Source organism: Sorghum bicolor, chromosome 10 (assembly GCF_000003195.3).
Source record: "Sorghum bicolor cultivar BTx623 chromosome 10, Sorghum_bicolor_NCBIv3, whole genome shotgun sequence".
NCBI lineage: Eukaryota > Viridiplantae > Streptophyta > Magnoliopsida > Poales > Poaceae > Sorghum > Sorghum bicolor.
The window spans coordinates 55,988,912-56,003,743 of NC_012879.2; the positions used below are offsets into that span (position 1 = coordinate 55,988,912).

General features: G+C 46.2%; 1 protein-coding gene across 1 annotated transcript; it reads left to right on the forward strand.

Annotated features, from left to right (window-relative positions):
• LOC8069375 (auxin efflux carrier component 2) lies at nt 9,466–13,200 on the forward strand. The gene is made up of 7 exons (XM_002437357.2): nt 9,466–10,610; nt 10,762–10,943; nt 11,092–11,401; nt 12,082–12,167; nt 12,274–12,431; nt 12,546–12,622; nt 12,732–13,200. Exons 1-7 carry the CDS (start codon nt 9,610–9,612, stop codon nt 12,796–12,798), a joined length of 1,881 nt encoding a protein of 626 aa, XP_002437402.1. The 5' UTR covers nt 9,466–9,609; the 3' UTR covers nt 12,799–13,200.

The window sequence follows — 14,832 nt, forward strand, 5'->3', positions numbered from 1 at the left end:
AGTAAAGCTGTTTTTTAAAAAAAATATTTTTGAACAACTTTTTAGATGAAGCTGAACTATTTTTTTAAAAAAAGTGTTTGATAAAGTAGCTTCATCAACTACTTTATGCATAGATGAGAAAGAAATGAGAGACAGAGTTGTAATAAGCTACATTTTTTAGCTTCATCCCAACTCATATCTTTGTGGGAGAAAAAGAAAAACAACTTTACCTAAAATAAGTGTTTCACAAAAAAAAGACTTATAACAACTCATGAAACTGTTACGAGCTACCAACAGATCAGCTCATCCACCACCACCATCTCATTTCATATGCCGACGATCAGAACGTGCAGGTACACCGACGATCAGCAGGTCATGCACGAGCGAGCCTGCTTGACGCTTCCGCGCAGCATCGTCGTCGGCACTCAGCAATAGGTAGCATGCATGCATGACGCTGCTGCAGGCCGCCACTCATGCGTGCCGTGCCGGTTCTGCCCTGCCGGACGAAGGGGCACACCACGCAACGGCCGGCGGCCGGCCTTCGTTCGTTCTCGGGCGCCGGCCGATCTATCCCTGTCTCCACTGGAGCGTGGAGTCTGGACAGGAATCAGGATAGATCCCTCCGGTCCGGCGGTCCAGGCGCCGGCCGCGCTGGCGCAACGGTCTCGGGCCTTTTTGCCTGCGCTGCGCCGGACGGCTACACGCCGGCGCGGCCTGCGCCGAAAAGAAGCGCGCGCGTCGGTCCAAGCTGAAGCTGGATCTCTCCCGTCCCGACACCGTGTTGCATGCTGAAAAGCGACTGCCAAGGGGGCACCCGGCACCCGCACAGTGCCGCCAGAGTCGAGAGTTGGGTACTGGCTACTCTGCTGCTGTCAGTGTAGAGATCAGGCAGGGCACAAGAAGGTAGGGAGATCGAGGAGCTAGCTAGCGGCGGTACTGAAAGCGAAGTGGTCAGCCGCAAGCGTCTGCGTCGCCCCCCGTGGGGATGGACCCGACCGACGTCCCGACCCATGGTCCATAGATGCCATTGTCCCCGGCCCGGCGGCTGTCACACTCACACGGCCGGCCGGGCCGGCAGCGGCAGGGGTAGTCCGCTCCGCTAGTGCGTACGTCCTACGAGCGGCACTGCGCACATGGCTAGGCAAATGCTGATACATTATGCGTTTGAGTGCGTGGCGTAGCAGGGCTAGGACTAGGAGCACGGGCATAGCCGGGCGGGGTGAGTAGCCTGGTACCAGCGCTGAGCTCATGCTCGCTCGGCTCCATCTGCCCGGCCGGCCTGCCTGCTGCTGCGTGGATGGATGCTTGGCAATAGGACGAACGGACCGACACATGTCCTGTTGCCGGAACCTGCTTCATTTTCCTTATTCACTGCGTTCCAGTTCCAGTTCATTGGAGTTGGACAGTTATTACGGACTTCAGGGCTCCCCCCCTGGAGTGGAGGGCGAATTATTGGGTGCGTGCATGCATTCCTTCGACAGTTCAGACTTCACTTCGCAGCAAGGTTCAGTAACTGAGCAAACTTTTTGCTGTAAGAAATTCGAAATCTGGAGTGTGATGAATTATTGGTTGCATTCATGGGCAGTTCTCAGACTCATGAGGAAGAATCAGTAACTGAAATTTTGGTTGCATTCATGGACAGTTCAGAGTCACAAGAGGAAGAAAATAGTAAATCGATCGTCCATGTGCTGTCACTTGTCAGAAATTCGAAATGTGAAGTCTGAATTAGGATAAGTATTTTCTTCAACCTACAAGCTTTATTCTAAAGATGACATCTACTTCTTTATGATCTATATGTTGAATTAGGATAAGTATATTTTGATCTAAATAATGAGCACAACAACAATCAACAAAGCAATATATAGATCATAAAGAACTAGTTGTCATCTTTAGAAAAGAAAATGGTAGTGTTTTAATTTATTTTATTTAAAATAAATTAAATATAAATGTTAAGAGATCAAACCTGATTTTTATTATTTTTATTAGAACATAAAAGCCACCCATGAAACCAGCCAAATGACCAAATTTATCTGGGCCTTGTTTAGTTCCGAAAACTGAAAAGTTTTCGGAACTGTAGCACTTTCGTTTGTTTGTGGTAAATATTGTCCAATCATAGACTAACTAAGGTCAAAAGATTCGTCTCGCGATTTACAGTCAAACCGTGTGATTAGTTTTTATTATCGTCTATATTTAATGTTTCATGCATGTGCCGCAAAATTTGATGTGACAGGAAATCTTGAAAACTTTTTGGATTTCGGGGTGAACTAAACAAGGCCTTGGTTTCAATAGTTATGTATGTTTCGTGAGAGTGTCATGCACATTAAATAAGGTCATATAAGCAAAATTACTGATTTGACAAGGTCATTAAATGAAGGAGTTTCATCAGATGAGAGAGGAGTTTCATCTCTATGAAACTCATGTGGCTCGGTTACCTAGTTTATAGTCTTGGTAACTGTGTCATGAAACTATGCATTGAGACTGGCCTAAAGCATTGTTTAGTTCCCCACCCAAAAACTTTTCATCCATCACATCAAATCTTTGAACACATGCATGGAGCATTAAATATAGATGAAAACAAAAATTAATTGCACAGTTTGGTTGTAAATCGCGAGACGAATCTTTTAAGCCTAATTAGCCCATGATTAGCCATACTGCTACAGTAACCCACATGTGCTAATGACATATTAATTAGGCTTAATAAATTTGTCTCACGATTTCCAGACGAGCTATGTAATTTGATTTTTTATTAGTCTATGTTTAGTACTTTAAATATGTGCCGATATATTTAATGTGACACCAAAAACTTTTCGTCTTAGAACTAAACAAGGCCTAAGACGGTTTTAAAGCTCAAGGTCGAAAATGAGACCAACTATAACTTGGAGGTTCAAAAATGCTCTTTACCCTGAGTTATGAGTTGCGTTCCTTGAACCGTTTAGATTTCAGGGTAAGAAAGATTCAGCTACTCACCAAGCCTTTTTGCAGTAATAAAAAACGAAATATGTGTCTATCTATCATACCTCCTACTAGCTCTTCGACGACAGAGGGTTGGATCCACAAAGCTAAATTTGGCAATGGGAATGGGATGGGGAAAAAAAACTCTAAAAAGGCAAATCGTTCACCAAACTATCATTCCAATTTAACGACTGATGGGCCTTTTATGGGCCAAAAACAGTAGCCGCAACCCGCAGATGAAGAGCGTCTCCCCGTTCTCTCGTTTTCTATGGGATGGCCACGTTAAGTTGGGCTTCAACAGATATTTCGGCCCAGTGTTTTCATTCTCGCGTGTGACCAACAAACTTGTTGCGCTGTTGCGTTCCTGCCCATTTTCTTGGGCTCACCCTGTCATCCGAAAGCGCATCCTATAGCTTGGGCTTCATGATGCGATCATATTGGGCCTAGTGCAAAACGATTTTATTGAGCTAATGATCCAAGGAAAAAATTTTACAATGCAACCATACGCTAAGGTACACACTGACCAAAAAAATGTTTATGCCCACCGCGGCCAACGTACTACATTTCACGAACAACTTTAATAAAATAGTATAATGACAAAAAAAATACAAGTATGAGACTCAAAGCATCTCCAACAGTCTTTGCAAATCTCACTCTCTAAATCATCATTTAGAAAATTATTTCTATAAAAATCGCTTTATATATTTTTTCACTCTCCAAACATTAGCGGAGCCAGAAGCTTTTATGAGCCCGAGTAATTTTTATTAAGCAAAATATTTAACTAAAAAATTACAGAGTTCTACTTTAATATAATTTTTTTTCCTTTTGAACGTCCGCGACGAGCCCGACCAGCCGCCCGAGGTGGCCGGGCGGTGGCTCCACCAGTGTCTCCAAAAGTTTTTCTATCTCTCGTGCGCACTTTAGAGAGCCATTCTCATCTTCTATTTTTTGCTAGCAAAAAATTCAGAATAAAAGATAGTTATATTTGCACAATTATTTAGACAACCTGGTGGAGGATAATTTTTCATCAAAATCTCTATTCTTAGCATTTAAGAAGGATTTAGAGAGTCTTTTGGAGTTGCTCGCTTACCGACAACCACTCTCCAAGGTATGATCCATGACTTTGACTTTGAGATCATTGAAGTCAACCAGTATTACGTACTCAACACCACATGCAGATCGAGCAACACATAGATCAGTACGTATAGTACATTATTTGAACTTTTCAAGTCCACATCCAAACCACATGCATGCACAATCGATCCATGACGCGTTCAACACCAGCGGTCCAGCAGCACGTAACGTACGCGCGCGCGTGAGCAGTGAGGTCGGTTGGTCGACCTGCATGCCCTCCGCTGGATCCGCTGCACGCCGGGTTCGTCGGCGGCGGTGGCTGCGGCGCCTGCTGGTGGGGTGTCTGCCGCGGCAACGACAGCAGGTACACACCCTGCCTACCCCGAGATCAGGCCGTGGGTGTGCGCAGCTCCCAATAAGCCCCATCCTGCCCGCGGCCGGCCGCCGGCAACCCAGCCTGCCGCGCAAGTATATTTATCATTAATCATCCCAGCTTGGCGATTAAGCTTTGTGGTTGCAGCGTCGTCGTCCACGGCGGCGTCCCGCCGGTGTCGACCACGCATGACGCATCGATCGATCTGCCTGTCGGAACACTCGATCCGACGGCGCAGAAACCCTCATGGGATCAGTGAGAACTAGCTAGTAGCAAGATGCTGCTAGCTTTGTTTGTGTTTCGTTTTGCGAAGTCAACCGCGGCGATTAAACTAACAGCCTCCGGTCCGGCCGTGAGGAAGATCGATGTGAATGCGTGCTCCTCGGCCAGCTCCTGATCCTCCCCCTTTGAGTGTCCTTGCTGCCCAAAAGGTTCTCCTGATATATCCGGCCGTTGGGCGTTGGCCATGCATGAGCATGACATGTGTTGACATTGCTCTTGGAGGAGAAGCAGCTGCTCCACGCACCTCGTGAACAGCGCAGAGTGTCGGGGGTCTTGTACATGTGAATGTAAACATATTCCCTGTACCGGCATTCCATCTCGCTCACGCTTTTAGTATATACACGCACGCAGATACAGCATCAGAATAGTAGAGCAGTACAACACAATACAATACGCTGTATATTATTCTGTTCATGTACTCATTGTCACTATACATCTGAAACTAACGGCTATATATTGTCACTCTGTTTTGACTTTTATTTGTGGAGTGGGGTGGGGTAGGCCAGTTGAGTACACAACTACACATATTTGGAATTATGGGCAGTTTTCTGGTTTTTTCTCTTTCCATATCTATCAGTCAACTGAAGAGCGGAATATTGTCGAAAAATGTTACTATTTAAAGTTTTAGGGTGAGTTACATCTCTCCATAAATACACAATAAATATTCTCTAGTTTTGGTATTGAGCAAAGACAATAAATATTCATTACAACATTCAGGTGAGTTACATCTCTCCATAAAAAACACAAAAAACAAAATACAAGGACATCTCACATTACTCTATATACCAAACACTACTATATAATTCTTTTACCGTGGTGGGCAAAATCACTTTACCGAGGCAGGCAAACTGACCGCTTCGAAAGAAAGGTCACCATTAATCATTGTTAACCGAGACGGTCCTAATGCACGCCTCGGTAAATTGATTGGGAAAAACAAAAAAAATAAAAAAAACCAGGATAAAGCCCTGTTGAGCCCATCCACAACCCACCGAGCTCATCCTTGGCTGCCGGATCCACGCGTGCGCGCCGCCACCGCAACTGGATCTGCCCCTCCAAACATCGTCGCGTTAAGAGAGGCCTCCTCAGTTGTCGCCGTGGATCTGCCATGGAGAGAGGGTGAGGGATGGATCTGAGAGACGAGAGGGAGGATGAGGGCATACCTCTTCTGTCGAGCGTGGAGCTGCTGCCACCGAGACGTCGAGGAAGTGGAGATGCGGCAGACCTCTGCGTGGGGAAGGATGGCGACCGTCGTTGTGCCATGCCATGGGGAGAGTGAGGGGTGGCGTCGTCGTTCTAGGGACAGAAAGGGTCGGGGCGTTGCCGTTGTGGAGGGAGAGAGAGAGAGAGAGAGGCGCCAGGCTGGTGAGGGGCGTCGGGGTGGGGAGCGGCGGGTGTGAGGAACCCTAACTAGCCAAGTGTTCGTATATATACTTGAAGGGTGATGTTGGGCCTCGTCTCTGGTATTGGGCTGAGAAACTATAATGGGTTGGGCTAGATTTTAGGAGGCGGACCTTATAGAGTAACCGCCTCGGTTAATGATTTACTGTGACGGTTATGTTATAATGCCCGTCTTAGTTAATAGGCATTAACCGAGGTAGTTATATTACATTGCTCGCCTCAGTTAGTGGATTTTAAGGAGATAGTTATTTTAAAACGCCTTGGTTAATAAAAAATGACTGCCTCGGTTAATCCGAGGCATTAACTGAGGCGGTTAAAAATTGTGCCTGCCTCTGAGGGAGTGTCGAAAAGATCTCGGTTAAGTTATTTTGTAGTAGTGAGAAGAAACACTCAACTCTCTAAGTCTAATTTATTTTTTCCTTCAAAATTGGATTCAACATCTGCTTGTGATCAACCAACAAAGCTTCCACCTCTTTGTTCTTCCAATTAAAAGCCTTTTAATTTGGTACATATACCTTTCCCACTTGTTGTGAGCACCTTCTAACCAAGAATCCTAACTGGCCTACAAGCAATGATCCTTAAATCTTTCAACTTGGCCTAGTAGATTTGCTTCTTCTCCAGTGGACAACAAAGTCCAATGCTACAATATACTCAATATGTATGTCGTTTTGGCACATCATTGAAGTCACTACACCTAGACACAACTACTGTCCCGGTGAGTGGAATCTTTAATGCACCTCATTGATGACTAAAACAACTTTGAAAACGGGACAGAGGGAGTATTTGCTATCATAGACACGAAGGTGCTTTATATCCTTCCATGTCATATCCTGTAAACATAAATTATTTCTTAGTTTCTAGAGTACCCATAAGATAGATGCACAAAACATGTTACATGCATCAAATTTAGAACTACTAAACCACATTTGTTGTGTTGAAAGAAAATCAGTGCCTCTTGTCCTTCATTACTGCATTTATTCTTTTCTAAGTTTTCCAATTGTAACATATAATGCCTCTAATAAACAACTTTGGGTAATGAGAGACTTCAAAATAGCATTATGACAACTAATTTTTGTTATAATTTATTTTAAAAAGACTATTACTATTATAAAGTTACTTTCTTGGTATACATATAGAAATTAAAAGCTAAAATTGAGAATGGTTTAAATTATTCACTAGGGGTGAGGGCAAGTTTTGGGTAGAGGGTGACTTTATGTGATTCGTTAGGCAAGCTTTGGGGCTGAACAACAAGGTCATTGTTCAAATAGCTTTTATGTTGTCTTGTTATCTTGGGGTGGAGAGCATCTTTATTTTCTATATACAATATATAGTGCTACACAACCGTTAGATTGATGCCAAGTGGCAACCATCTAAAGCATCACATACAAAAATTACTCGAAATTTCCTCTCCTTATGTAAGCCCTAGATATTTTATATAATACAAGTTTCTAGATCCTAAACCTTGTACACTTCACCATGAAGCATGTCTTATGCCATTAATTTTCTATGAAGGTAATTCTACAATGTCTTAGGACAAATATCTACTCTGTTGTATCTTCCAAATTCTTCTAAATCCACCTACCCAATCTTCCTTGCTGAATGTGCTAGAACAACGAGGAGCCCTGGAAAAGGACAATGGGAACACAAATTCATGAACCTGGGTCCTCGAGCGGCTAGCGGGTGTCGAAAACCAAAGAAATTTATTAGATATCTAGTTGCCAAAAGATGCTAAAAAATGGTCTTTTAGCCAGTGGACATCTTGGTTGCATAAACACTGCATACAAACTATATGGAGCACACAGGCCATAGTAAGACAGTCATGGGCACGGGTGGTGGGGATGCAAATTTTTGTTAGTTTTGTTTGTATGTGATACTTGAGATATTTTGATGTATATTCTTAATATATTTTTTGGCCTATGGGATACTAGCTTGCAAGTGTCCTTTAGTGTGTAAATGTATATTTTGCCTTTTTTAGTTTTAGATTCCAATGAAATTTTCCTAGTATTAGTGAGTCAATTTTACATGATTGTACATGCTATTTTAAAAGATTATGATAATTGTTGATGCCTTGATTTTGTATTTGTGTTGGAATGTCGCTAGATGTTCTACACACTGTGGCAAACACCCATCGCTAGATCATCACAAGAGAAGGGCTTCCACCGCCTCACGCTTCTGATATTATCGTTCGCACCTCTCGTGCGATAAAGTTGCCGACTCTGTTAATAAAACTGGCCCATCTCTTGAAATCTTTTTTAGTGGCAATAAAATAAGAATAATGGTACAAATAAGAGCGTGTGTGTGTGGTAAAAAAGACAGATGCTCTTACTCTCAAACACCTAAGCACACTTCTCGGTATGCGCCCCTAGTACATGTGTGATTCTTGATTTCTATTATTATTTGCCCTGTTTCTTCTCATTTCGGATATACTGCTTGAGACACGTTCCTTGGAAAAAAAATTGGAGGATCAGGTCTATTATTCACCATGGTTTGAATCCTATATACAGCCAAAATCTTTCTACGCGCTAACCAACCCTAGAAAGATCTAACGGTAACTGCCTCCTGTTCAACTCTTTACCACGGTCGCCTTGTCAGTGTCACGTCGTGCAATTTGCAACGGGACTGCAGCAGGCCAAGCGGAGGTCGTACGCACTACTGCCGTGCTCCTCTGCGTGCAATTCTGGATCGATCAGTTGCGGAGCTAAGGCCTTGTTTAGTTTCGAAATTAATTTCGGATTTCGGTACCGTAGCACTTTCGTTTTTATTTGACAAATATTATTCAATCATGGACTAAAAAGCTCAAAATATTCATCTCATGATTTACAGTCAAACTGTGTGATTAGTTTTTGTTTTCGTCTATATTTAATACTTCATGTATGTACCGCAAGATTCGATGTGACAAGAAATCTTGAAAATTTTTTAGATTTCGGGATAAACTAAACAAGGCCTAAAGTCTCTTATCCATGTGTCAATACCATCCTTGATCAGTGTGCATGCATGCACCATGGGCCATGGAGCTTTTGTCTCGAGCGCGTCCTCGAGCTTGCACACATTAAATCTTTCTAGAAGCTAGCCAGCTAGAGCTCAGCCGCTCACGAATACGTACGGCAGTGTTTGCACGTCGCGGCCTGCAGCTACGCAGTGTAGCGTGTAGTAGCTATACGCCTATACCTGCAACTGTGTACGCCCGCCCCTTGGATTCTCTATGTACACCACCATGCTCGCATACCTTGCTTTATAGTTGATTAACAGCTCAATCAGTGGAGTAATACTAATAAGTACGAACACTGTGAGTCGTCTGCGATTATCTTATTAAGAACCTGTAGCGCGAGCATCGATCGATCGCCGGCCTCCTATATATATAACTCACTCTCTTCTGCTTCTGTTCTCACACTTAATTTGTTTTTCAGAGTTAGCGTCGTCAGCTACCAGCAGATATCTTTGTAGAAAACCAAAGGAACAGAACAGCTACGTGGCCACCACAAGCTAAGCTAAGCTAAGCTAATTAAGCTGCAGCTGTCAGCGTCGTCGTCGTCGTCGTCGCCGCCGCCGCGATGATCACCGGGCGGGACATCTACGACGTCCTGGCGGCGATCGTGCCGCTGTACGTGGCCATGTTCCTGGCGTACGGGTCGGTGCGGTGGTGGGGCATCTTCACCCCGGACCAGTGCTCGGGCATCAACCGCTTCGTGGCCGTCTTCGCCGTGCCGCTGCTCTCCTTCCACTTCATCTCCAGCTGCGACCCCTACGCGATGCAGTACCGGTTCCTGGCCGCCGACTCGCTCCAGAAGCTCGTCATCCTGGCGGCGCTGGCGGTGTGGCACAACGTGCTCTCCCGCTACCGCCGTGGCGCGGCGGCGTCGTCGCTGGACTGGACCATCACGCTCTTCTCGCTGTCCACGCTGCCCAACACGCTGGTGATGGGCATCCCGCTGCTCCGCGCCATGTACGGCGACTTCTCGGGCAACCTCATGGTGCAGATCGTGGTGCTGCAGAGCGTCATCTGGTACACGCTCATGCTCTTCCTCTTCGAGTACCGCGGCGCCAAGGCGCTCATCTCCGAGCAGTTCCCGCCGGACGTCGGCGCCAGCATCGCCTCCTTCAGGGTCGACTCCGACGTCGTCTCACTCAACGGCCGCGAGGCGCTGCAGGCCGACGCCGAGGTCGGCAGCGACGGCCGCGTCCACGTCGTCATCCGCCGCTCCGCGTCCGCGTCCACCACGGGCGGCGGCCACGGTGGTGCGCGCTCCGGCGTGGGGGGGTACCGCCCCTACGGCCCGTCCTCGGCCATGACCCCGCGCGCCTCCAACCTCACGGGCGTCGAGATCTACTCGCTGCAGACGTCGCGGGAGCCCACGCCCCGCGGCTCCAGCTTCAACCAGTCCGACTTCTACGCCATGTTCAACGGCAGCAAGATGGCCAGCCCGCTCGCGCAGCCCGGCGCACGCGCGCCGGGGCTCGACGAGCAGGTGGCCAACAAGTTCGCGTCTGGGAAAGGCGGCGACGCGACGGCGGCGTACCCCGCGCCAAACCCCGGCATGATGCCACCGCCACGGTACGTCCACTGTCTCAGTCTGCTGAGCACCTCCAACCTTTTTGTTCGCTACTAATGCTTCCTGACAAATTTGTCTTGTGTTGAAATCTGCTGCTACTGGCTTAATCAAACTTGGCGTTTTTCATTTGGCAACGATCGATGATATTATTAGGAAGAAGGAGCTCGGGGGCTCCAACTCCAACTCCAACAAGGAGCTGCACATGTTCGTGTGGAGCTCCAGCGCGTCGCCCGTGTCGGAGGCCAACCTCCGCAACGCCGTCAACCACGCCGCCTCTACCGACTTCGCTGCCGTGCCGCCGCCACCGATGCCCGTCGACGGCGCCACCCCAAAAGGTGACACACCATACCAACATTCCATCCTCTGTCACAACAGCCGATGATGGTGATCGCAGCTATAGCACACTTTAATTAAGGACGTTAGCATTAGCAAGCACTGATCAATTAGTGCTGTCCGTCCCTGCGTGTCATCTCCTTGATTCAGGCGTGAGTGGGACTGTGACGCCGGCCAAGAAGCCGGACCCCGCGGCCAACGGCGGCGACCTGGAGATCGAGGACGGCCTCAAGAGCCCCGCGACGGGCCTGGCCGCCAAGTTCCCGGTGTCGGGCTCGCCGTACGTGGCACCGCGCAAGAAGGGCGCCGACGCGCCGGGGCTGGAGGAGGCCGCGCACCCGATGCCGCCGGCGAGCGTGATGACGCGCCTCATCCTCATCATGGTGTGGCGGAAGCTCATCAGGAACCCCAACACCTACTCCAGCCTCATCGGCCTCGTTTGGTCCCTCGTCTCGTTCAGGTGCGAGATGCAAAACCTTAAAAACGCTTTGCTTAGCTCCTACATATCTCCATCCATGGATTCATGCATGAGTAGCTCGTACTTGAATTAATTCCAAAAGTATAGCAGTTCAATTCCAGCAAGATTCAACGAATCCAAAGGGAGATAGACTTGTCGATTGATTGGATTTAAGATGCAAAATAAAACAAGATTTTTATTGCCATGTCCCTTGCTTATTACTACTACGCTATAGGTTGCTTGTTGCTCTCTCTAGGATTAGCATTTGCATGTGAGAGCACATGAGAGGTACGTCCGTCTCGGATCTGGCACATGCAGGGAAGATGCAGGTCTTATGTGTGAGGTCTGGAGCTTTGGAGCAGACCAAATCAGCCGCGGCTGCCGTGTTTGTCTCCATCCATCTGGACGGCACAGACATGATCGACAGACAAGCTCATCCACGACTCAAATGCATGCACGATGCGTCGTGTCCTTGAAAAATGCACAATTATATGCACGCATCGTTGGTCATTGTACTAGTTTATCCGCACATCTAGAGGGGAGTTGATGAAAACAGCAGGCATTTCTAGGAGAGAGTGGCACATGCTATGTATAATGTACCAGCATCTACAATACATTGATTCTGTTCATCATGCTTATATATACTACTGGTTAACATGGAAATTTTGTTTCTGAAATTTCAGGTTTAACATCCAGATGCCCTCAATTATAAAGGGATCAATATCTATATTGTCCGATGCAGGGCTAGGCATGGCTATGTTCAGCTTAGGTACACCATTGGCATTTTGATGCCTGTTCATCATTAGACTATTAGAGATGTTGTTTACTTGAACCGAGAAATTAAATTCGATCTGACGGTGCAACATTTGACCTAGGTCTGTTCATGGCTCTGCAACCAAAGATCATCTCTTGTGGCAAGAGGGTGGCGACGTTCGCCATGGCGGTGAGATTTTTGACTGGTCCGGCAGTGATCGCGGCTACCTCCATCGCCATTGGGCTCCGGGGAGTGCTCCTGCACGTTGCCATCGTTCAGGTTTGCATCAACACCACATATCGTGCTCTAATTTTCAAGCCTTTCTAAGGGGGGACAAGTGACAATCATACTGATTATTGTAAATATTGGAACGTGCGTGTGATTGATCAACAGGCTGCACTTCCACAAGGCATCGTTCCCTTTGTGTTTGCAAAGGAATACAACTGCCATCCTCAAATACTTAGCACAGCGTAAGCAATTCTATGCTCAAAGTTTGTAGATATACATCTCTTGCTTAGCTGTTGGTGTATGTAACTGCAGAAAGTTAACATCTGCATGCTTGCAATGTGAATTTTTCAGGGTTATATTCGGGATGCTCATCGCGCTTCCGATCACGATACTCTACTATGTTCTTCTTGGAATTTAGATTTCTGGATAGGCAGAAGTAGGAATTCTAGGAATGTAGAAGCTAATGTATGCAAAATGAAACAAATTGGATATCTTGAAGAATGCATGCAAAGTGAGAAAAATCGGATATCAGACCTGAAGATCATCTGAGCAGAGAAATAGGGGAAGCTAAATAGGACCCTAGAGAGAAATGCAGAGGGAAAAAATCCCTGATTCTATTTTTTATTTTGTTACTGTTTTAGATTCAAAGTAAAGGTTAGAGCTTTGAGTACGGGAGATTGAACCGTTAACCAGGCAACTTGGTACTAAAGATTCCTACCAGTTGATTCCTTTGTCCAGAGACACATGATCTGCAAATTTCTGCCTGATCTCATACGAATTGGGATAAAGTAATAGAAGTGGTTCTCAAATTGCATGGCAAGATCGTCAGAGCAATCCAGCCTGACGGCTCTGGGAGAGAGAGAGTTGGAGCCTGTAGCTTGTTTCGATTCAGTTCCTGGCTCCCTGCTTGCATGCACCTTTCCAGATACTAGCAGTAACTCTGGACGCTAAACTCTGAATCTGTATGACTGTATCTGCCGTGCCATGGATTATGCTTAGCAAGCTAGTAGTATCTAGTTACAGCATTGTTAATTTACTGTATTGATGTGTAAAGGCATTATGTAGCTTGCATTGAAGAGTCCAAAGCGATGCAGGCAACAGGCATGCACGCACTGGCTCCTAGGGATTCAGCGTTGGACCACATGAGGAAGCATCTTCTTGTGATTGTTAATGTCGTTGCCATTTTTTTTATCCTTGTCTGCCCAACTCAATTAGTGGTGGTTAACTGTGATAGGGTCAAATGTCAGTTAGCAGATGGTCTGCTCAAACGCATGTGAAACCTCTGTTTTGTTTTTGCTGCTGCCTGCTAGTGGTCTGTCCTTTGTTGCATGCAGAGTGAATCATCATCATACTATATTGTCCAGATCAACCAAGCTATGAACTTATTATTCTAATGAGTGACCGCATATTTAGTCTTTAGTCTGGCTTATTCTAATCGTGATCCTTGAGTGCCACATGAAGGCCGCCTTCAGAGTCCGGACTATAGGTGAGGAAGGGTGCCAAAAGTTGCTACTTGATCTGAATATCTGATGTGAAAAGGGAAGGGAGTATCATGAATTGCACGCGGTCGATTCAGCACCTACAGTGGCGAATTGCCAAAAGAAAATGTATGGAGTAGACAAGGTAAAAGCATTGCAAGTTGGGTGCTTCGTTGATTGGACATTGCCTCCAAATGTTAGCAAAAGTAACCGGTGGTAGTAGAGGCCAGCAGTCAACGGATTCTAATCGAAGGAAGCAGTGGCAATAATTAAGCACTTAGACCAGCTCAGGTTGTCTGGGGGATTATATAATTGATGGGAGTAGTATGCTGCTGCACCAGTTAGTCAAGCACTCCACATCAGTCTTGGAATCTCAAGAAAGATTTGGATATCAGAAATCTTGAGCTCATCGCCTGAACAGCAAGCTTCTCTGTACTGATCTTGTCCACTCCATGCTTAGATATGCTACGGGTACTCACTCTCCTGGTTCCATCAGTTTACCTCGATGACAGACAGATCATTTAGCATCGTGATAGTAGGCAATTGTATAAACATCAGTACTCCTGTGGGTATTTGGTTGCCAGAAAGATGAAGGTTAAGTGGACCAGAAATGGATCGGGCGGGCCGTATCCGCGTCCCGTCTCTTGTTTGGGCCGGATGGTTCAGATGACTGGGCCGTCTGTGGGTGGGCTAAGCTGCGAGAGGAGCGTTGCTGGATCGATCGCACCGCCGTGTGGACAGGTCAAATCCACGGCCATCGCACGCATTGGAGGGGACTCGCTCGCTCGCATGTATAGTTCGGTTTTTTTGGACACATTTATAGTTTTTCTTAGTAAAAACTTATTTATTGAAAAAGTGGCTTATTATTTAGCTACAATTTAGAACAGAGAGATTGGATGATAAAATAAAAATATATATACTCCTAAAGTATTTGTCGAAGTTTATGTTTGTTCCTAGAAATTCAAAACCACAAC

Excerpts from the sequence above, each read along its gene's own strand:
- LOC8069375 (XM_002437357.2), top strand. The coding sequence starts at position 9,610 with ATGATCACCGGGCGGGACATCTACGACGTCCTGGCGGCGATCGTGCCG. Across the intron at positions 10,611-10,761 it reads GGCATGATGCCACCGCCACG|GAAGAAGGAGCTCGGGGGCT; the intron begins GTACGTCCACTG and ends TGATATTATTAG. Across the intron at positions 12,432-12,545 it reads TGCACGTTGCCATCGTTCAG|GCTGCACTTCCACAAGGCAT; the intron begins GTTTGCATCAAC and ends ATTGATCAACAG.